At 35.4% G+C, this 23,408-nt stretch overlaps 1 protein-coding gene across 1 annotated transcript in view; it reads right to left on the bottom strand.

Annotated features, from left to right (window-relative positions):
• ADAMTS20 (ADAM metallopeptidase with thrombospondin type 1 motif 20) overlaps positions 1-23,408 on the bottom strand; it is a 197,356-nt gene that overhangs the window by 87,510 nt on the left and 86,438 nt on the right. The window contains exons 12-18 of the mRNA XM_055358826.1: positions 18,637-18,782; positions 17,245-17,426; positions 17,005-17,141; positions 11,285-11,402; positions 8,460-8,552; positions 4,555-4,727; positions 4,280-4,409 (exon numbers count right to left, since the gene is read on the bottom strand). Coding sequence (XP_055214801.1) covers positions 4,280-4,409; positions 4,555-4,727; positions 8,460-8,552; positions 11,285-11,402; positions 17,005-17,141; positions 17,245-17,426; positions 18,637-18,782 — 979 coding nt within the window. The remainder of the gene's footprint in view (positions 1-4,279; positions 4,410-4,554; positions 4,728-8,459; positions 8,553-11,284; positions 11,403-17,004; positions 17,142-17,244; positions 17,427-18,636; positions 18,783-23,408) is intronic.

Below are 23,408 nucleotides of genomic sequence, written 5' to 3'. Positions count from 1 at the left end.
TGGCTCACACCTGTAATCCCAGCACTTTGGGAAGCTGAGGCGGGCGGATCACGAGGTCAGGAGATCAAGACCATCCTGGCTAACAAGGTGAAACCCCGTCTCTATTAAAAATACAGAAATTAGCCAGGCGTGGTGGTGGGTGCCTGTAGTCCCAGCTACTCGGGAGGCTGAGACAGGAGGATGGTGGGTGAACCCAGGAGGCAGAGCTTGCAGTGAGCCGAGATCGCACCACTGCACTCCAGCCTGGGCGACAGAGTGAGACTCCATTTCTAAAAAAAAATAAAAATAAAAGAAATAAAAATAAAAATAAAATAAAAAAATCAAGTCTATAAAAAAAAAAACAGGGATACAGATACCAAGTTGGAGTAGACCCATAGCCAATTAGCAGCCAAAACATGACATGAGCAATAAATAAACCTTTATTGTTCCAAGCCATTAAGATTTGGTGGTTTGCATGCAAGATAACTACAGCAAAAGCAAACTAAGAGAAGTGGTCATAACTGACCAGAGTCATTTGAACTTTATGCTTTCTGCAATGAGGAGACAGTAAAGAGTTTAAGCAGTCAGTGACATGAACAAATTTCTGTTTTATCAAAGTTCAACTTTGTGCTTCCAGTTAACTAAACGTGATCATATATGTTATCTCTGCTCCTTTCTCAATATCTTTTGAAATAACTATGAGAAATTCTGAAAAGGCATAAACGTAAAAGAACAAAAAAAGGAAAAGAAAAAAACAGCAAGGAAATGAAATTTTGAATATGAAAAGTAGATGGAAATAACTATTTAACAGAGCCAAGGAAGTTGGAACCTAAGCCTGCAAAGTGGGAAAGTAAATAAGCAACAAATCATTCATGACATAGAACCCAAGAGAGGCCCAGGAATGGAAAACACCAGGTTCCTCTGACAGGGCGAATGTGTGAGGGGTAGGCCTGAAATAATAAAGAATTAACTGAAAAGTATTTAAAAAGAATGGTTAGACCACTAGCTTCCTAGTTGAGAACAGCACTATCCAATGAAAACAGTATGTGAACCACATCTGGAACTTTATATTTTCTAGTAGTCACGTTAAAAAAAAAGTTAAATTAATTTTAATAACCTTTATGTTTAGCCCCAAATATTTAAAATATGATCATTTGAACATATCAACATAAAATTATTAATAATATATTTTACGTTCTTTTTTCATTCTAAGTCTTCCAGATTTAGCATGCATTTAATACTTACAGCACATTTCAATAGATTAGCCACACATGGCTAGCGGCTACCATATTGCACAGCATAGCTCTAGAAAAAGTGAACTTGAGGGCATAAGACACAGCTGAGAAAAGCTGGGAACACACTCTACCGAAACAAGGTGGCTAAATAAAATTCCCCACACTGAATGATGTAATTCCAGCCCATTCAGCGCTCAATCTCCTGCTGGCACCATGCCAACTTCTGTTCTCCCGCAGCACCCTCATGATAATCAGAAGACGAGAGAATTCCTCTCTTGCAGGACCGTTTAACTCAAGAAAAAAGATCAACTGACAATAACATTTGAGACTTCTCTCCAATGACATATGAGAGGGCTACTTAATGACCAAATTACTCTATAATGAAACTTCTAGTTAACTTGTCTGACCCACAGAGGACTTTCAATCAGACTTTTAGTACTTTTAAAATATGAACAATCAGCGCAAGATCAGTAGACATTCTAGGAAAGCCTCTAACACACACAAAAAAGGTAAAATAAACAAAAACAAAATAGACCTAGGATGAAACACATATAAGTGAGGGAGCAGAAGAAAACTTAAAGACTATGATTAATATACTCAGAGATACGATAGAAGGTATTATATTCATAAAACAAAAGCAAGATGTTATGAGAAGAAACATTAAGAAAACAATGAAATTGAGAGAATAAATTAGAAAAGAAATATCAGTTTAGGAATGTGAACATCCAAATAATACTAGTTTCCCAAAGATAAAAGAGAAAAGTTAATGTGAGGAAGTCATCTAAGAACATGATAAAATTTCTCAAGACAAAGATTTATGTTTCCAAATTGGAATGGCATCTTAATTACCCAGAAAAATAGATGAAAAAACAACCAAATCAAGGCATATTGTCCTGAAATTTCATACCACTAGAATTAAAGACAGGATCCACAAAACTTCCAGAATACAACATGTCATGTACAAGCATGACAAGCATGAAATTGGAAAACAAGCCAGAAAACAAGACCTTCAAAATTCTAAAGAAAAACATTCTCTATTTATACCAGCTAAACTATTGATCGAGCGTGAGAATATAGTTATGTCATTTTCAGATATGAAAGGTCTCAAAAATATTCTTTTCTTCTCAAGAAAATACTGAGGGATATGTTCCACCCAATGAAAGAAGTAAATCAAAAAGAGGGACTGATAGGATTTAGAAAACAGGGAATCTAACACAGAATACTGAAGAGAATTCCCAGGACAATAATGAAGGGAAATCTCAAAATGACAGTCATTAAACAAGCCTAAAAAACAACATGAATGAATTAGAGAAAAGAGGGCCACAGTAGCCAAAGGTAAAGAAAAAGTGAAAGAAAAATCAAATTGATAAATTCTATAATATGCTTGACAATATTAAGACAAAATGTAGAGTTCTGACAAAAAGTTTGAGGACTGATAACTTTCAGTACACAGAAACAAACAAAACAGAGGGAATTTAACTTTAACTTTAGAGAAACTAAAAAAAATTACACAAAAAAGGGAATATAATCAGAGTTCACTATATGGTAAAAGAAATAATAGTTGCTTTTCCCCTGCACGTGATTGTTTAAGAGAACTCTCCTGCTTTGGACTCCCAAATCGTCTCTCACCATGTTTGTCCAAACTTCCATTTTGAATCTTGTTATTCTCTGTGTGTTCACTGCATTTTAAAATGTTCCTTCATTCTCCTGTTTCTGAAATTTCTCCTTCTAGCTCCTTATATCCACGGTCACAGATGAGCCTACCCACTCAAGTTGGAATGCTGATCCCAGCTCCCCAAATTCCAATTATCTTCTAAAAGGATATTCAGGACCTTTCTGTCAAAATAAATTTTTCCTTCTTCTATGTTAACCAAAGCTCTGTGTTTTCTACCTCTAGCATTTATCCCCATCTATCTTGCATCATTTCCTTGTATCCCTCCACTGAGACACTGCTAAAATAGGAACATTTGTTCCCATGAAATCATTCTGGGAAGCACTGTCCAGATGACACAGGACCAAGACTGTGCCTTTTCCTGAATAGGGCACCACAGTTCCTTTGGCACCTCGTCAGGTCAGATGGTAGACTGTTCTTCACATTCTCACCATCTTTGGTCACTGCCTCTGGCTGCCCACTTTCTGTGATAAGCTCATCTCCACATGGTTCTGAGCTTCCCTTGCCCTGACCCACTCCTGCCCTAATTCCCAAGCTGTTTCTCTATTCTTCATGAAAACTTTTCTTCCATTCTATACAAAATTCTCTATCTTCAGCTTCAGTCTCCTCAAAAACTGCTCCCTCCACCTTTTCTGAGGTCCACACTGTGGGTATCTATAGTACTGTATTTACCATTTTATTAATAAATTAACATATATATTCATGCATCTGTTTCAAGCACTAAAATAAAACATGAATTCAGAATTGGGATCTTATTAATAATCTGAGCATATTCCCTCAATAAATATTTACTGCATTGAACATAATATTACGCAATTAAGTATTCATAATTACAGACTGCAGACTCTAGTCTTTCCACTTTTTTCCCTACTATAAATTGCCCTGCTGTTCCCACTCTGCTCCTTTTCCCACTCTATTTCTTTCCATTTTTCATGCCATCTATACAATTATACTTTCTCGTGGTCAGGGAAGGAAAATAAAAGACGAAAGAATGTTTGATATCTCAACAATAAAAGAGGAAGCCAGGTTGTTGAGAAAGACTGTGTGGAGATGAGTGGAAGAAGGCAGATATTTCACCAGGAAGCAGGATATATATAAGTTAGAGAAACTTTCTGTGGCTGTGAAAAAGAGAATGAGAACGGGAAAGTAAAAGAACAGTAACAGATAGAGAAGGGTGAAAAGAGTAGCATTAAATAGTGCTGTTAAGTATAAGAAACAGAAAAAAATTAGTGAAAAAAGTAGAAAGGAAAAAAAGATTGAAAACCTTTGTATGTCTGTGGGATATGTGTATGGACAGTGGGGAGGATTCCATAGGCAGCCAAGACTCAAAAATACCCAAAATGATGCCAGAATGCACAGTCAGTCTTTTGTCCCTTATTGAATGCCAGCGTACCTTGACACATTTTGGTACAGCCTTCCCATGGTCCATAGGGGTCCCATGTGAACATGTCACTCCTCTCTTCCAAAGGGATATTGAAGGAATAATGTACATCAGGGTTGTATAAATTACCCACACACAACACCTCAATAAGAATATAAAAGAACATACAATTAATACATAAAAATATATTCTTGACATCATTTTATATTTGATATGGTTAAGCACTTAACCAGTAGTTTACTAATAGAATTAAATCCAAGTGTTATTACTGATGACTGAGAATTTACCTGCAAAATAAGTTCTTTCTCTTGTCGATTAGTACTATTAATTCTTTCAACTGCGTTATTTGATCCACTGTATTCAATAACAGTTCTTGTTCCTTGCACATTTATTTCTTTTTTTGATGTACTTAGAAGAAAATTTCCATTGAAAAGAAAATTCCCTTCAGCGTCAGATAATGCTGTAAAAGAATAAAGCATAACTCATGAAATAGTAACACCAATCAACAATACAGAAAACACTTGTTTAACTTTTTTTTTTTTTTTTTTTTTTTTTGAGACGGAGTCTTGCTCTATCTCCCAGGCTGGAGTACAGTGGCACGATATTGGCTCACTGTAACCTTCGCCTCGCCTCTTGGGTTCAAACAATTCTCCTGCCTCAGCCTCCCGAGTAGCTGAGATTACAGGCATGCGCCACCACGCCTGGCTAATTTTTGTATTTTTAGTAGAGACGGGGTTTTGCCATGTTGGCCAGGCTGGTCTCGAACTCCTGACCTCAGGCAATCTGCCCGCTTCGGCCTCTCAAGTGCTAGGATTACAGGCGTGAGCAACCGCACCTGGCCTTGTTTAACTTTTAAAGTTCAAATCCTTTTTTGAAATTAAAGAATGCAAACGTAAATTAATGTTGAGGAAATAAACTTTCTTTTACTGTAATGTGGGATTTTAACAATAAGTTAGGTAACTTCAGCACATCAGCCAAAGATATTAAAATAAATTCACTCTATACTTTTCTATCTCAGATGGTCATCTTCTTTCATGAGGTATGTAGCTTCAGAACAAGCAGTGGGAAAGCAGAAAGAAGTCATGACCCCAGCAGACAGATTGGTTCAATCATCCTGGTCATCAATGGTAGGGAAAGAAGGAGCAGCCAGACTGCTGCATCATTCCATTTATGCTTATCTTAGAAAAAAGGTACAAAGCTTTAAAACTCTAGGGTCGGGAGGCCGAGAAGGGCGGATCACGAGGTCAGGAGATCGAGATCATCCTGGCTAACACAGTGAAACCCCGTCTCTACTAAAAATACAAAAAAAATTAGCCGGGCTTACTGGCGGGCACCTGTAGTCCCAGCTACTCCGGAGGCTGAGGCAGGAGAATGGCGTGAACCCGGGAGGCGGAGCTTGCAGTGAGCCGAGATCGCGCCACTGCACTCCAGCCTGGGAGACTGAGGGAGACTCCGTCTCCAAAAAAAAACAAAAAAAACTCTAGGGTCAAAATTCTAGAAGGCCATGCAATGACTATGCCATTCTCTATACAAACGTCTAGATCTTCTATAGAAAAGCCCTCTATCCCTGTTAACACATACGTGGGTATCTGCTTTTCAGAATAATACTCCTATTTCCTTCTCTGTTCATGTCACCTTCTTGTTCTCTCTTTTTCCCAGTGACAGACATTAATATATACCTATAGAATATGTATATGTGTGTATATTTATTTATATACTATATATATACAAATAGAGAAGACAATTATATAGTATGTATTAGTAACATTACTTTTTAAATATAAAATTACATGTCACCCACGATCATGCGTAGTAAAAAGAAATCAATGTGGGATTAAAACAATGGATTTAAGTTTAAGTTGTTGTGATTAATGTCTATGTAATCTTGGACAAACCTCATGCTCAGTTTCCTAAACTGCATAATAGAAATAATAAAAATTTCATTTCAGTCTTTTAATCAGGATCAAGTTTGAAAAATGTTTGTAAGTGTGTGCATTGTAAAGTACTGTGCTATTTATTTTTAATTTTCAAGAGGATGTGTAATACCTAAAATTTTACACTAAGAAAACCCCCATATTAATCAAATACTTTTTTGCTTGCTTAAGTTATACTTTTCAATGGAATAATAACTTTTCCAGAAAACAGTTGTTTGGCATTCCAGGAAACCTCACTGAAAGCGCACAATTATCTATGGCTAACTTCCTAATATAAATACAATACCCCTCTGAAAAAGCAATATTGAAGGGATTATTGTAAAGTAAATTTGGTGTTTCTGTGTATATGTGGACTAGTATAACTGTCTTTATGTATTACGCTGAATTCAGTGAGGAACAAATAAAGTTCTATATTTAGTCTATGACATAGACATTCCTCTATTTAAGAATCTGCGCTTTATCAAATGTGGCTAGGTCTATTTAAGGGATTATTGGTTATGTTAAATTTAAGGGAAATAAACAAAACCTTACTGGCTTAGAAAAAAAGTCTACACATTTCACTACTTTTAGTTACCAAACGTCATAAACATAAATGTTTTAAAAATTCCTTCTATTGACATCACATGTCTATTTTACTCACTTCAATTTAGACTTTGATATTTCCGTTTATAATTTTCTCACAAAGTATATTGATACTTTATTGGTGAACATTTCTTTTTTTTTTTTTTTTTTTTTTGAGACAGAGTTTTGCTCTTGTTGCCCAGGCTGGAGTGCAGTGACACAATTTCAGCTCACTGCAACCTCCGCCCCCCAGATTCCAGCGATTCTCCTGCCTCAGCCTCCCGAGTAGCTGGGATTACAGGCATGCGCCACCACGCCCGGCTAATTTTTGTATTTTTAGTAGAGACGGGGTTTTGCCATGTTGGTCAGGCTGGTCTCGAACTCCTGACCTCAGATGATCCACCCGCCTCGGCCTCCCAAAGTGCTGGGATTACAGGCATGAGTCACCACGCACGGCCAACATTTCTAATTGTTAAAGTTGAGAATAACCTGTGATCCAGTCCCAGAAAGATATATTTGTCTACATTTGGAATCTAAGAGATACCTATTAAATTATTTATCTCCAATATGGTAGCGTATATCTATGTAAATGTACCGAAGCAGTATTTTTAGCACAAGGAAAAGAATTTCAACTAAATGTAAAAGGCTAATAAATCAAACTATTTATGTTTGATTTTAATAAATATTTTGCATTTTGTATTGAGGTGAAACTGATATAACATAAAATTAACCATCATTAAACGAACAGTTCAATGGCATTTAGTATATTCACGATGACGTACAACAATCACCTCTATCTAGTTCCAAAACCTGTTCACCCCAAAAGGAAACCTTGTACTCATTAAGCAGTTGTTCCCCTTACATTTGGCTTTATAGTTCCAAATGCAATTCCTGAGATAGGCTGTTCATTATAGATTCAGATTGCCAGTTACATAAGTTAATTATTTGAGTCAATATTTCACATCTTATTAATGTACAGCAGATGCTTTCTCAATATCAGCTCTGCACCATTACCTACCTACTCCAGCTTGGTGAATTATAGATAACTCACTATTAAGATATTTCACAGGCAGAAGGAAAAGGTTTTTGAAGCATCATTTTCATGTTTGTGTCTAAAGTGAAATTCTTTAAGCCTGAAAGCTAATTTCTAAAAGTAAATAACATAAATTAAGTTTATACTTTAGAAATAGCTAACAGACAATATACTGTGACTACATTCATTAGCATATAAAAATGTGAAACCACAGTTCTTTTTCTGACTTTTTTAAATACAAGAGCTTTTAAAAAACTGTATTTAAATACTTTAGCTACATAGTAAAAAAAAATTAAGAAAATTATTTAAAACATTTAACCCCAAAGAATTCTATAATTAATATTAGACAAAATGATAGAAGAGAATTTTATTCTAAATACACATGCAACTAATTGAATATAACTTCTGGTTATCTAAAATACTCACACGAGAAAAAAACTGAAAACAAATTATTGTTCAGAATTTCATTAAGTTTTTTTTTTTTAGTAATACATTTTTGAGTGCTTAAGAACATATGTATAGGGAGCCCTAAGCTCAGTATGAAATGAAATTGCATGTTTGCTAAAGGGACTCCTGTTGTCTTCCAAGAATTCACATCAACTACAGACTTCCATGAAATTGCACATGAGCCACATACTGGCTGTTGTTTACGAGAAATGTTTACCAAGGTAACTGTCATCTGGTTGTCCAGAATAGCTGTACTGACGAATGTCAACGTTTGTTGCTCCTGCGGGAATCTTTACAACAACATTATAACCTGCAATATAATTTTACATATGTTAAATTTCACAAAAAGCAGATGGCCCAGAGGTTATTACTGCTGAATGGATGAAAAATTCGAATAGCATAGTCAGACTTAATTTTGTTGTGTCTTTACAAAATTACACAGTGGTTATTCCTTTTGAGTCAGTACCTTACACAAATTACTGAGGATTGAGAAAAAGTGGTTGTTGTCAAGAAACAGAGTTTAAGATTCTTAACTTTTCCTAATCTTTTCCTACTTCTAATATTCTTAATATAGAATGGAATGAAGCTAGTATTTTAGCTCCTGAGACCCTTAGTACACATACCCATTTTTAAGCTTTGTTAATGCTTTTATATTTTATACTGGGAAAAAAATAGAAGATTTCAAATACAGTTCACAAGTCCAGGAGATATTAAAATAATTGGTCATTGCTATGATATATTCACACAGACTCAGTAAACAGCAAAATAATGAAATTTTTCAATTTCATTATTGAAAAATCATAAAAAAGAAAAAGTTTAAAGCTCAAGTTTTAGTTTGTAGTATAAGCAGGAATCTCTTCATCTATTCCCCAAATTTTACATTATTTTTACAAGAATACTAATAAACTTGTTATGAGAAAAGTAAAAAGTTTACTCAGGTGAAATGAATGTAGTATTTCCATTTTATGAGGCCAAATTCAGTGACATTGGCACTGCTCAAAAGAGGAAACATTTTATCTAACATATATTAAGAAAAAACATTTTCATGAAAACTAAAAACACTCACATTACATAGTTGTCCAAATACGCAGGTTTTTAAATATACAATTAGTTATACTCTAAGGATATTATTCTAAGTTTTTCCTTTTCCTTATTTATTAGGATTTCCTCCTAGTTAACTGCACCATGAGTAAAAAGTAATTTTTCTCATACACTACCTTTGATAAATATGGAATTAACTTAAGAAGACAGTTCAAAAAGAGCTTAAATTTACAACCCTAATGTCAGACTATCTTGCATGTGTTTTAGAGCAGACTTATTTCTATCTAAGGCATCACATTTTTAGTGTAAGATGATAAGAAATAGTTTCATGATTCGGTATACACTATATGCCTACTGGTTGTAGGTTATTGACCTACAAGAATAATTTTAATTAACCTCCTTTTCACTATAAAATATTCTCACCCACTACTTTTACTATTTATATCTTTACTATTTATTATATTTTTTTCAAGAAAGCAAGCCTAAGGCATTGCAAAGGTGACAAGATGAAGGCTACCACCAGGGGGCAGAAATGTGACAAATGCTAATCAGAGCTTGCAAATGAGTTTAACGCATTGTTCTGTTTGCAAACTGATTAATGCACAGTACAATTTTCACAAGATTACATATTTGATCTTAATTTGGTTCATGTGGCTTTATCCTGGAAAAAATATTTTTCAGTAAATACAGACTGTAATAAGTATGTGCCATGCATTATAGAAGGGAATCAAACGTGTGTAGCTCCCAAGAAATAACTAGAAAAATCATATATCAAATCATCTAGTAACCGAGATTTGTAAATATCAGAGTATAAAATGTACTATGTTTTTCACATACATAAAAACATAAATATTAAGTTTTAAATTATACTGTTTTAATGGAAGTAAGTAACAATTTGAACACACATGAACACAATTTAAAGCTGAACAGTCAGACTGTAAAAAATAGGCTAGGTGTGGTGGTTCATGCCTGTAATTTCAGGACTTTGGGAGGCCGAGATGGAAGGATCCCTTGAGGCTAGGAGTTTGAGACCAACCTAGCAACACATTGAGACCCATCTCTACACACACACACACACACACACACACACACACACACACACACACAAATTAGATGGGCATGGTGGTGAACACCTGTAGTTCTGGGTACTGGGGATGAGGAGGTGGAAAGATTGCTGGAGCTCAAGAGTTCAGAGCTGCAATGAGCTATGATTGTGCCACTGTACTACAGCCTGGGCAACAGAGTAGCACCCTGTCTGTAAATAAATAAATGAATAAATAAGGTTGTAAGAAATAAATTTAATTTGCAAAGAAAGTTTTAAAGATCTGCTTTAATTATCATAAAAACAAAAAAGGTTTGCCCAGAAAACATTACAATGGAAAATGCTTTACATAGTCTCATGATATTTTGGAGAAAAATTAAGTTATGGCCAATGTGTGATCCAGATACTGCCTGGAAAATCAAATGTGACAATAATTCTGAAACATTTAATTTAGAAAATATATAAGTTAATGGTTTCATCCTTCACCTTCAATCAACATTTTCTATGTACTATTAATAAGAAATGTAACAGATAGGTCAAGTCATACCAAAAAAAGAAAGTGATTCAAGTAATGAAAATATTTGAAAGCAAGTTTCCTGGGAAAAATCACAAATATATACATTTTAGGTTATAGGAAAAAAACCATTTCATTAATGGGAGGATTATTCACATATCACACATCATAGTCAAATAGCACTGAATTTACTCTAAGAAATGCACCTAATACATTTTTAAGAATCAGATTTGCCTGGGGCAGGTGAATTCATTAATCAAGGATACGTCTGGTCTAATACAGTATTTAATATTTTTATATTTAGGAAATTTTTCCTTAGCAATCATTTTGGACTAAGGGTATAGAGAAGACAAAACAGTAACAAAGAATTACTGTTACACCTTCTTTACAGACTCCATTATTATACTAAATAAAAGCGAAATCTAGAAACAAATACACAACTTACCATAATGAGAACTGTTGAAGACACCTGTTATTGTCTTGCATGAAGAGTTGTCCCCACCACACACTCCACATTTGTCTATCTTGACACTGGAGTTTAACACGTGATCACAACCAGCTGCCTTCAAGACACAATTACAATCAATATTATAAGAATGACTAATTATGAAGAAAAGAGAGAAGATCCAAATACATACAATCAGATATGACAAAGGGGATTTACCACTGACCCCACAGAAATACAGATAACTCTCAGAGGCTGCTATGAACACCTCTATGCACATGAACTAGAAAACCTAGAAGAAATGGATAAACTCCTGGACACCCTCCCAAGACTGAAGGTGGAAGAAAGAGAATCCCTGGACAGACCAATAATGAGCTCTGAAATGGAATCAGTAATAAGTAGGCTACCATCCAAAAAAAGCCCAGGATCACACGATTCCCAGCTGAATTCTACTAGATGTACAAATAAGAGCTGGTACCATTCCTACTGAAACTATTTAAAAAATTGAGGAGGAGGGACTCCTCCCTAACTCATTCTATGAGGTCAGCATCATCCTGATACCAAAACCTGGCAGAGACACGACAAAAAAGGAAAACTTTAGGCCAATATCCTTGATGAATACTGATACAAAAATCCTCAACAAAATACTTGCAAACCAAATCCAGCAGCAAATCAAAAAGCTTATCTACCACAATCAAGTAGACTTCATCCCCGGGGTGCAAAGTTGGTTCAACATATGCAAATCAACAAATGCAATTCATCACATAAACAGAACAAAATACAAAAATCACATGATTATCTCAATAGATGCAGAAAATGCTTTCAATAAAATTCAACACTCCTTCATGTCAAGAGCTCTTCATAAACTAGGCATTGAAGGAACATACCTCAAAATAATCAGAGCGATCTATGACAAACCCACAACTGCTATTATACTGAATGGGGAAAAGCAGGAAGAATTTCCCTTGAGAACTGGCAGAAGACAAGGATGCCCTCTCTCACCACTCCTATTTAACATAGTACTGAAAGTCCTGGCCAGAACAATCAGGAAAAAGAAAAAAAGAAAGGGCATCCAAATAGAAAAAGAGGAAGTCAAGCAATCCCTGCTGGCTGATGACATGATTATATACCTAGAAAACTCCATAGTCTCGGCCCAAAAGCTCCTTAACCTGACAAACAACTTCAGCAAATTTACAAGATACAAAATCAATGTACAAAACTTACTACCATTCCTACACACCAATATTAACAAACTTGAGACCCAAATAAGGAACACAATCCCCTTCACAATGGCCACCAAAAGAATAAGATACCTAGGAATACAGCTAACCAGGGAGGTGAAAGATCTCTACAATGAGAATTATAAAACACTGCTCAAAGAAATAGAGATGACACAAACAAATGAAAAATACTCTATGCTTACGGATAGGAAGAATCAATATCATTAAAATGGCCATATTTCCCAAAGCAATGTACACATCCAATGCCATTTGTATAAAGCTACCATTAATATTCTTTATAGAACTAGAGAAAACTATTTTAAAGTTCACATGGAACCAAAAAAAGAGCCTGAATAGCCAAAGCAATCCTAACCAAAAAGAACAAAGCTGAAGGTGTCATGCTACCCAACTTCAAACTATACTACAGGGCTACAGTAACCAAAACAGCATGGAACTGGTACAAAAACAGACACACAGACCAATGGAACAGAATAGAAAGACCAGAAATAAGTCCATACAGCTACAACCATCTGATCTTCAACAAAGCTGATCGAAACAAGCAATGGAAAAAGGACTCCCTATTCAATAAATGGTGCTGGGATAAATGGCTAACCATATGCAGAAGACTGAAACTGGACCCCTTCCTTACATCATATAAAAAAATCAACTCATGATGGATTAAAGACTTCAATGTAAAACCCCAAACTATAAAAACCCTGGAAGACAACCTAGGCCATACCATTCTGGACACAAGAACTGGCAAAGATTTCATGATGAAGACACTGAAAGCAATTACAACAGCAAAAACTGGAAAATGAGATCTAGCTAAATTTAAGAGCTTCTGAACAGCAAAAGAAATTATCAACAGAGTAAACAGACAATCTATAGAATGGGGGAAAATATCTGCAAACTATACATCTGACAAAGGTCTATTATCCAGCATCTATAAGGAACTTAAATAAATTTACAAGAAAAAAAAACAATTCCATTAAAAAGTGAGCAAAGAACATGAACAAACACCTTTTAAGAGAAGACATACATGCAGCCAACAAGCCTACGAAAAAAGCGCAATATCACTGATCATTAGAGAAATGCAAATCAAAACCAAAATAAGATAGCATCTCACACCAGTCAGAATGACTATTACTAAAAAGTCAAAAAATAAAAGATGCTAGAAAGATTGCAGAAAAGAGAACGGTTATACACCGTTGGTGGGAGTGTAAATTGGTTCAACCACTGTGGAAAGCAGTGTGGCGATTCCCTAAAGAGCTAAAAACTGAACTACCATTCAACTCAGCAATCCCATTATTGGATATATACCCAAAGGAATATAAGTTGTTCTACCATAAAGACACATGCAGGTGTATGTTCATTGCAGCACTATTTACAATAGCAAAGACATGAAATGAACCTAAGTGTCCATTAATGGTAGACTGGATAAAGAAAATGTGATACATATACACAAAGGAATACTATGCAGCCATAGGAAAGAATAAAATGACGTCTTTTACAGGAACATGGATGGAGCTGGAGGTCATCATCCTTAGCAAACCAACACAGGAACAGAAAGCCAAATATTACACATTCTCACTTGTAAGTGTGAGCTAAATGATGAGAACATATGGGCACAAAGAGGGGAACAACACACACTGGGGCCTGCTGAGGGTGGAGGGTGGGAGGAGTGAGAGGATCGGAAAAAGTAACTATTGGATACTAGGCTTAGTATCTGGATGATGAAATAATCTGTACAACAAAACCCTGTTACACGAGTTTACCTGTATAAAAAACTTGCATATATACCCCTGAATCTAAAATAAAAGTTAAAAAAAAAAAAGAATGACCAACTATAAGCATGGCGCCTTAAAGTTTACAAAGTTCTTTTCACAAATATCCTTTCAATTAACAGGAGATTCAGTACAACAGAATTGTTTCAACATATGTACTCATCTAGTTGTATGTCAACATTTTCACATATTCATTTAAAAAGCCAAGTTTATTAAAGGGTCATCCACAGACCTCCTGCATCAACATCATATGGGGTGGTATTTAAAAAGACAGTATCCCAGATCTTCTGAATTATAATACTTGGAAATAAAACCTAGGAATCTGTATTGTAACACTGACATTGATTCCAATACCCACTGTCATTTGAAAACCACTCCTAAAAGAAATGTAATTCAAAGAGACTAAACTATGAGTATGTAAGTAACACATTAGAATACTCCAAAAAGATGACTTCCATGGTTATTATTTTAACTCATGACCTTAGAACTCTGCAAATAGTCTTAGCTTCAAATAAGTATTTAAAAGTAACATTTTCTCTAAAACTAATACCCAGCATAACAGTGCTTATTTTTAAAAATGAATGAATAAATGAATGAATATGCAAGTAGATGGCTCGTTCCAGAAATTTCAAAAAAACAAATGCAGCTCCTCTCCATGAAGAAGCTGTCCTCTGCATACATTGCAATAACTCTTTCCATTGTTTGGAATGGCCCTCTAAATTTAGTGATCAGTAAAGAAAATTTCTTAAGCCTAGTGAATTTTTTTATATAAAAGGCAGATATTTTCAAAATCAAAATGTTAAGCATATATTTTCTGAAAGTAGTATGCCTCTATATGTTCAGATAATCTTCACCATAACTTTTGCATTGTCATATGACTTTATGCTGCTAATTTAAAGCACAACTTTTTTCAGGCCACTGAATAACCTTTTCAGTATTTAAACTGTTTCCGACTTAAATTATTTTAATTCTCTTTGAACATCTCATTAGCTCTTTGGGTGAAGAGCCTTTATCACTGAGATAAGGTAAAAGGTATTTGTTTATGGGGAGATGAAGTTGGCCCTATAGAGCTCCACTTTAACCGAAGGAATAAGTTCATAAGCTTATACTTATATTTTTAATTATTTTTATCTTTTATTTTTAAATTGACAGATAACATTGTATGTTTTTATCACGTACAACATAATGTTTTGAAGAATATCAATACATTAAGGAATGGTTAAATCTAGCTAATTAACAAATGCATAACTTCACATAGTTATCATTTTTGTGGTGACAGCACATAACATCCACTAAAAATAGAACTACCATATGATCCAGCAACCTCACTACTTCCAAAGGAAATGAAATTAGTGTATCAAAGAGATATCTACACTCCCATGTTTATCACAGCTCTATTCACAATAGCCAAAATATGAAATCAAACTAAGTGTCCATCAGTGGATGCATGGATTTAAACAATCTGGTTTATATACAAAATGGTATATTATTCAGCCATAAAGAAGAGGAAACCTTGCCATTTGTGACAACATGGATGAACCTGGAGGACATTGGGTTAAATGAAATAAGCCAGACACCAAAAATCAAATACTATATGATCTCATTCATATGTGGAATCTAAGAAAGTTGATCTCATAGAAGTACACTTACTATATTCTTTAGACCACATTCACTATCTTAGTTCTCAAACTCGCCATCCATTCTCAAGACTGCCATTGCAATGTTTGTGCTTTAACTCAGCATCTTATCTGCTCTGACCTACAACCCTGTTAAATGGACCACCTGCCTCCAATCTTCTAAACCCAGTATTTTGAAGATTCCAATATGCAAATCGAATCACATCTCTCCCTTGACTTCAAATGCTTCTATGTGTTTCCAGGGAGTTAAGAAAAAAAAAGTGCATTTGACAACCATCTGCTAGTCCCTAACTCCAACTCTGCTCCCATACTTCCTCATCTTCCTAAAACCTACTCATTTCAATACTTAGCACAAGTCTTATGCGCTCCATGAAAGGTTCTCTGAATCCTTTACCCACCTCCCCATAAAATAAGAAACTCCTTTCAATATCTCCATGCTACCTTGCAGATGACCCATAGCACTACATTCTAATTGTTTACATGCCTATTTCCCCCACAAATCTGTGACCATCTTGGAAGTGGGGTTCTCTGCTCCAATCTTTTATCCTGGTGACTTGAACAGTATCTGACATCTAGTAGCTACTCAATCAATGTTTGTTGAATGTACATAAAAAATAAGTGACAGAGAGCTGGAAAGAGGAAGGGAGAATATCAACGGTTTCAACGGACAAGGAAAACGTTACTGTAGAAGCTTACATTTAAAGTAGCAAAATCTCCTTACAATCCTTGTATCTTATTATTTTCTATCTTTTTAGGAAGCTGACCTCATTCCTATTTTGATTATGAGTACAATAGACCACAGAAAGTCATCAAATTTATCTTAATGCTTTGTTGAGGCATTCTTGATGACAGAGAATTCCCAGTAACCAGGCTAACCATACTTCTATAGATAGCATGATAACAAAGGTTGCTTTGTTGGAATGCATAAGAACATATGCTGAAATAGTATATGTTATATAAATATGTTATATAAATTGGTTATATATATAGGTTATATATATAAATTTGGTTATATAAATCGAAAAAAACATTATTCTTAAAGTCACTTTAAATCTAATAGAAACTTATAGTTTACTTACCATACACTGGCCTTGAACACAGATGTCATGAGTTTCAGTTCCACAAGGAGTACCATCTTCAACCATATCCTTCAATAGGTAGAAATAATTGGTTCCAGCAACCTGACAATAAAGTTTACAACGATCCTTTGTGCCAACTGTAAAAAAGAAAAAGGTCAAATTTTTAATGTATAATAATAAAGCTATGTGTTCTTATGTCTCAGAAAAATTTACATCAAAGAAACAGCATAATTTACTTACTGCCACTGTATCTTGGAAGCCACCTCACATTAGAGGGAATGCCACTGATGTCCAAATGTTTACCATTAAAATCAGAGCACTGCTTCTCTCGAAAGTCTTGTGTGCCTTTTGGACATGAATCAGTATTACATGATCGAAATTTCATCCTGCGGCCCACACAGTAATTTCCTCCGTTTCTTGGCCTAGTCAAATTCATTACATTTTAAAGCACATCAGTACAACATTATTTGTGCCACTTACTTCTAAAAGTTCTATTCTTTTCCAGGATCTAGAAAACCAGTGAAGTCCCACTAACACTTTTTAACAGAAGTATGTAACATGAGTTTTAAGCAATTCTATGGATAATGAACCACAAAAATATCCACCTTAACGTGGACAGTGAGCCTAGAGGGCAGAAACGATACCTTATTCTTGACTAGGTTAACTAGCAAGAAACCAACAATGGAAGTTTTTTCTTAAACTTCCAAAAAAGGGTTTGCTCACTTTCTGGAAAGAAGAAAAGACATGTGGTGAGCCAAAGACAATAACAAAGGCAGATGCCATGTTAAATAAAAAGGAAATGTATACACATCTTTGTCATGTATATCTTATTTATCACTCAATTCAAGGAGTTTTATGGTATCAATCTATATCCATGTTATTTTGACTTATGCTGGAAAATAAAATTTTTTTGCAGAATTTTTGGAATATAAAGACTTCTAGTATAATTTATCCTAAAATTTAAATGAACCAAGATTTTATTCAGAGTAAGTCACACTTCTGCATTAAAAATGCTTATTAATAATACTTTAAAGAGTATCATATTGCTTACCAACTTATATATCATATATACAACAGAAACATTAATTTAAAATCTTAATGCAATATTTAAGCCCTTTTAAATAGTTTGATGAGGGGGAGATATGCTTTAGTACTTATTCAGCTAAAGACAATGATGCGTCTATAACACAAGAAGCAGAGAAAAGAAAGTATCACACGTCACAACGCACAAAACAGTAAAAAATTGGTAACCAAACTATATATGTTATCCAGAAGATCCAAAACATAAGTGAAAGTAGCCAGGATATTTCATTAGGCATACAGTAAATGTGAAAATGCCATTATATGACTGTCATTCATATTTATATCCCAAAATTTATACTAAATTAAAAAACAAAAAAAAATGAAGAAAATGGATCTCAGTTCAGATTATAAAATTTAATCTATTTAGGGTTTTTTTAAAATGTCTGAATCTACCAAAATATAAATCAATGTGGCTTAAAGTGTTCCAGAAGTTTTCTGAATCTCAGAAACTTACGGACTGACCTCCAGTTTTAGAAGTGAGTGAAACTGATGTTTACTTTCTGGTGCCTTGAGATAATCTTAATTTATAGTGACATAAAAAAGACATACTCAGGATGATTACAGCGCCTGGTTGCGCTTTCGATTCCGCCTCCACATGTTCTTGAACAAGAACTGTAAGGTTCCCATGGTCCCCATTCACCATTTACAGGACGTGTTTCCGTTTCTTTGTTTACACATAGCCCATGACGGCAATGCTATAAAAATAATAAGCACAAAAAGAAACGACGCGTATCTCTAATTAGAACATCACAAAAATTATAATAGCAGCATAAAGATCAATAGAAGAACAAACTAAACAATTTGAAGCTAGCTGTTATTAATTCAGGTTACATTTGAAACGATTTTATGAATATTTCCTACCTACTGAGTAAGATCTGTGGAATAGAAAAGGAGTGTAATATTTCTCCTGGCTTTAAGATTTAGAGTGTCATTGGGGAGGAAGGAAAAATTAAATAGTAAAATGGAATATGGTGGGTATTTTTTGAATAGAAGAAACCAAATACCAGGTTAATATGGTATATTTCCATCCTTCCATTTTTTTACTCAAAGTATCTGTACACTCTTCCACTCTTATAAAAAGCTTTCTACTTTATTCTATCCGAAGTCTCAAATGACAACCTTGTTTCTTTATTTTCATCAGGAAAATGGAAACTTACAGAAGAATCTATCCACAGTCTCTCACCACCTGTTCTACCCATTCAACAGCATCTGCACTCACATTCAGCCTTGCTACCTGTTAGCACACATGGAAAATTCACTATCCCAGACAAAGTCAATCCCCCTGCTTGTGCACTTAATCCATCCCTTCTCACTACACCAAACATCACTCCAGCAATTCTCTCATCTCTTCTACATCATCATTTCAGTGATAGCTAATCAAAGTATGACCATGCACTCATGCCAGTCTATGAATTAGTTACCAGACTGAGAGACGATAACACAACTTGAGAGTAAGCATTAAGAAATTTTTGTAAGATTTTTACAGAGAAATTTTATGTCTAAGTAAATAATTTAAAATTTGGCTTATGTTTATTTTTAATTGTGGCAAAACATGCATAACATAAAATTTACCATCTTAGCCATATTTAAGCATATAGTTCAATAGTGTTAGGTATATTCATTGTTGTGCAACCAATCTCCAGAACTTTTCCATCTTGCAAAACTGAAGCCCTATACCCATTAAGTGACAACTCCCATTTTGTCCTCCCTGCCACCTCTTGGTAACCACCATTCTACTTTCTGTTTCTATGAATTTGACTACTCCAGATACTTCATATAATTGGAATCATATAGTACTAGTCTTCATGTGACTGGCTTATTTCACTTAGCATAATATGCCCAAGCTTCATCCATGTGTCAGAATTTTCTTATTAAAAATGAATAATATTCCATTGTATGTTGTCTTAGTCCATTTTGTGCTGCTATATAAGAATACCCAAGATTGGATAATTTATAAATAACAGAAATTCATTTCCCACAGGCCTGAGATCTGGGAAATCTAAGGTCAGGATACCGGCAGGTTTGGTGTCTGATGAGGCCTTTCTCTTCTTCCAAGATAGCACCTTGCATACTGCATCCTCTGTAGGGAGAGAATGCTGGATCCTCACAGAGCACAATACAGAAGGACCGAGACAGCTCAGTCCTGAAGGCCCTTTTATAAGGTATTAAACCCACCCATGAGGGAAGAGCCATTATGCCCTAGTCTTATCAAACAGGACCCATCTCCCAATACTGTTACATTGGCAAATATGAGTTTGGGAGGGGGCAAACATTCAAACCATAACATATGCATTTACCACATTTTATTTATCCTTTCATCCATCAATGGACACTGGGTTGCTTTCATCTTTTTTTTTTTTTTTTTTTTTTTTTTGAGATGGAGTCTCGCTCCGTCACCCAGGCTAGAGTGCAGTGGCATGATCACAGCTTACTGCAACCTCCGCCTCCCACATTCATGTGATTCTCCTGCCTCAGCCTCCTGAGTAGCTGGGACTACAGGCGCACGCCACCACACCCAGCTAATTTTTGTATTTTTAGTAGAGACAGGGTTTCACCATGTTGGCCAGGATGGTCTCAAACTCCTGCTTTCACCTTTAGATATTGTGAAAAATGCTGCTATGAGCATGAGTGTACAAATATCTCTTTGAAATCTTGCTTTCAATTCTTTGGGTATATATCCAGAAGTAGAATAGCTAGAGCATATGATAATTCAATTAATAATTTTGTGAGGAATGGCCACACTGTTTCCCATAGAAAAATATGGCTTATATTTTGGATGTCTTTTTTGCATTTCATTTTCCTAGTCAATAATTTTTATTACTTTGTACAAAAGTATCAGTTTATAAATAATCAGAAATTTCAAAAAAGAACAAAGACGATCTTTTACTACAGATAATTTGCAAAGTGGTTTCCTAGATTATCACTACAGATAATTCACAAAGTAGTTGCCTAGATTATTCTCATTAACATACAAACACAGCTGTTATTTCTCTCACTTTAAGAAAACAATAGCAACAACAAAACCTGTCTTAGATCTCACTGCCCTTACCAGCTACTGCCCTGCTTCTCCTTGAAAGAGTCCGCCATGTACATTCTTTAACTCCCTGTCTATTCTCTCATAACCCCGCCCCATGAGGAATATATCCTATTCCTCCATGAATCTGCTCAAATTGTTAGAAATGCAAAATGCTTGTTCCTCAGTGCTGCAAAGAAATAGCACTCGAACATAAATTTAAGTTTCTCAGCAAGGCAATTTTTCCTTTCTGCAAAAAGTGTGCTCCTCACAGATGGAACAATGGCGAGAGCACACCTGGACAGGGCAGGGGCAGGAGTTCTTACTCCTGACACAGATAGCCCCTACTGCTGTGTCATTCCCTACTGGCTAGGGTAGGACCGCATAGTCTAAGCTAATTCTGATTGGCTCTTTAAAAAAGAGCAGGAGTACAAGCCAGAGTGGCGGGGTGAGTAGTTTGGTGGGAAGGATGGTTAGGAACAGGTAACTAAAGATGACTTAGGTCAGAGCAGGTAACCAGGGGAACAGATATGAATTACTGATTAGGAATGGCAGGAAAGTTGTTTACTGAAACTAGAGATAAGGAGGCAAAAAGAACCAGGAAGTTAAACTTTAAAATGGAGAATCAAAGAATAAGAGAGCTGAACATACTGACATACTGATTCTTTGAAGAGAAACCTGGGTTTCACTATATTTAACAACGTGTAGGACACCAATAGCCAGTTCTCATTCTCTGTCTTCCTTGACTTATCAGCAATGTGTGCACAATTAATCACTCTTCTTCTCTGACATATTTTTTTTCTCTTCATTTCCAGGGCTCTACACACTTGGTTTTCTTCCTTTCTTCAAAACTAATTGTTCTCATTTTCTTCTGTTGTTTTTTCTTTTTCTTTGTGATAACTTAGTGTTGGAATGTTTCTCCAGGCTCACATCTAGTTTTTTTATTCTTTTCTGTTAACAGTCACTTCTAGTCCAGATCTCTCTCTTAAATTCTCTTCTTCTCTGTGACAACTTAATGTTGGAATGTCTCTCCAGGCTCATATCTTGGTTTTTTAATTCTTTACTATTAACAGTTACTTCTAGTCCAGATCTCTCTCCTAAACTCCGGACTCATATATATGCCTACTTACTTATGACTATTTACTGGAATGTCTAATAAACATTTCAAGCATAGCATATCCAAAACTGAATTCCTGCCTTCCCAACTCAAAACCTACTTTTACCAAGTTGATCTAAGTTGTTCAGCCAAAAGCCTAGTCATCATTTCTCTTCTTCCTCTTTGAACACTCCACATCTGATACATTAGCTAGAATAAATGTTCTAGTTCCTTTTAAAATATATCAAAAATTGACCTTTAATTATCTCACTACTACTACTCTGGTTTGAGCACTAGCATCCCTTACTTCTATCACTGAAATAGCTAAGTGGATGTCTGTTTCCACTCTTGTCCCCGACAGTTTAGCCTTAACACAGTTGCCAGAATGATCTCTTTTTAAACTAAGTCAAATCAGGTATGAATCCATTCATATCTTTCATTATTTTACTTTGAGTAAATATGCAGTTCTCACAATGACCTGTGTGAACCCCAAAAATTTAAGACAGGTCTCAGTTAATTTAGAAAGTTTATTTTGCCAAGGTTGAGGGCATGCCCATGACATAGCCTCAGGAAGTCCTGATGACATGTGCCAAAGGTGGTCGGGGCACAGCTTGTTTTTATACATTTTAGGGAGACATGAGACATCAGTCAATACATAAGAAGTACATTAGTTCTCTCCAGAAAGGTGGAGACAGCTCAAAGCAAGCCCCTCCCCACCCCCCAATGGGGACTTCTAGGTCACAGGTAGGTGACAGACAGATGGTTGCATTCTTTTGAGTTTCTGATAAGTATTTCCAAAGGAGGCAATCAGAATATCCATCTATCTCTGTGAGTAAAGTGATGACTTGAATAGACTAGGAAGCAGGTTTGTCCTGAGACATTCCCAGCTTGAAGGGTCCCAAGATACTTTTCTTTCACACCTGCAATGCCCTACGAAATCTTCCTTCAGTTACTTCTTATAAGTCTCTTTCTCTCTTCACTTCACTCCAGCTAAAATGTCCTCCTTACTCTTCTTTGAATACTCCAGGCATACTCCAGACTTAGGAGCTCAGCTGTTCCCTTTGTTGGAAACTCATTTACGCCAGATATCCTCATAGCTAACCCTCTCATCTCCTTTAAGACAGCTAATTTGGTAACTTCATATGTCTGTCCTGACCATCATATTTTAAATTGCAATCTGCCCTCTCCTACTATAAAACTTCTAATCAGCTT

This window comes from Gorilla gorilla, chromosome 10 (assembly GCF_029281585.2).
Source record: "Gorilla gorilla gorilla isolate KB3781 chromosome 10, NHGRI_mGorGor1-v2.1_pri, whole genome shotgun sequence".
NCBI lineage: Eukaryota > Metazoa > Chordata > Mammalia > Primates > Hominidae > Gorilla > Gorilla gorilla.
The sequence above is the reverse complement of the archived record's forward strand: the minus strand, read 5'-3'. Positions and strand labels throughout refer to the sequence as shown.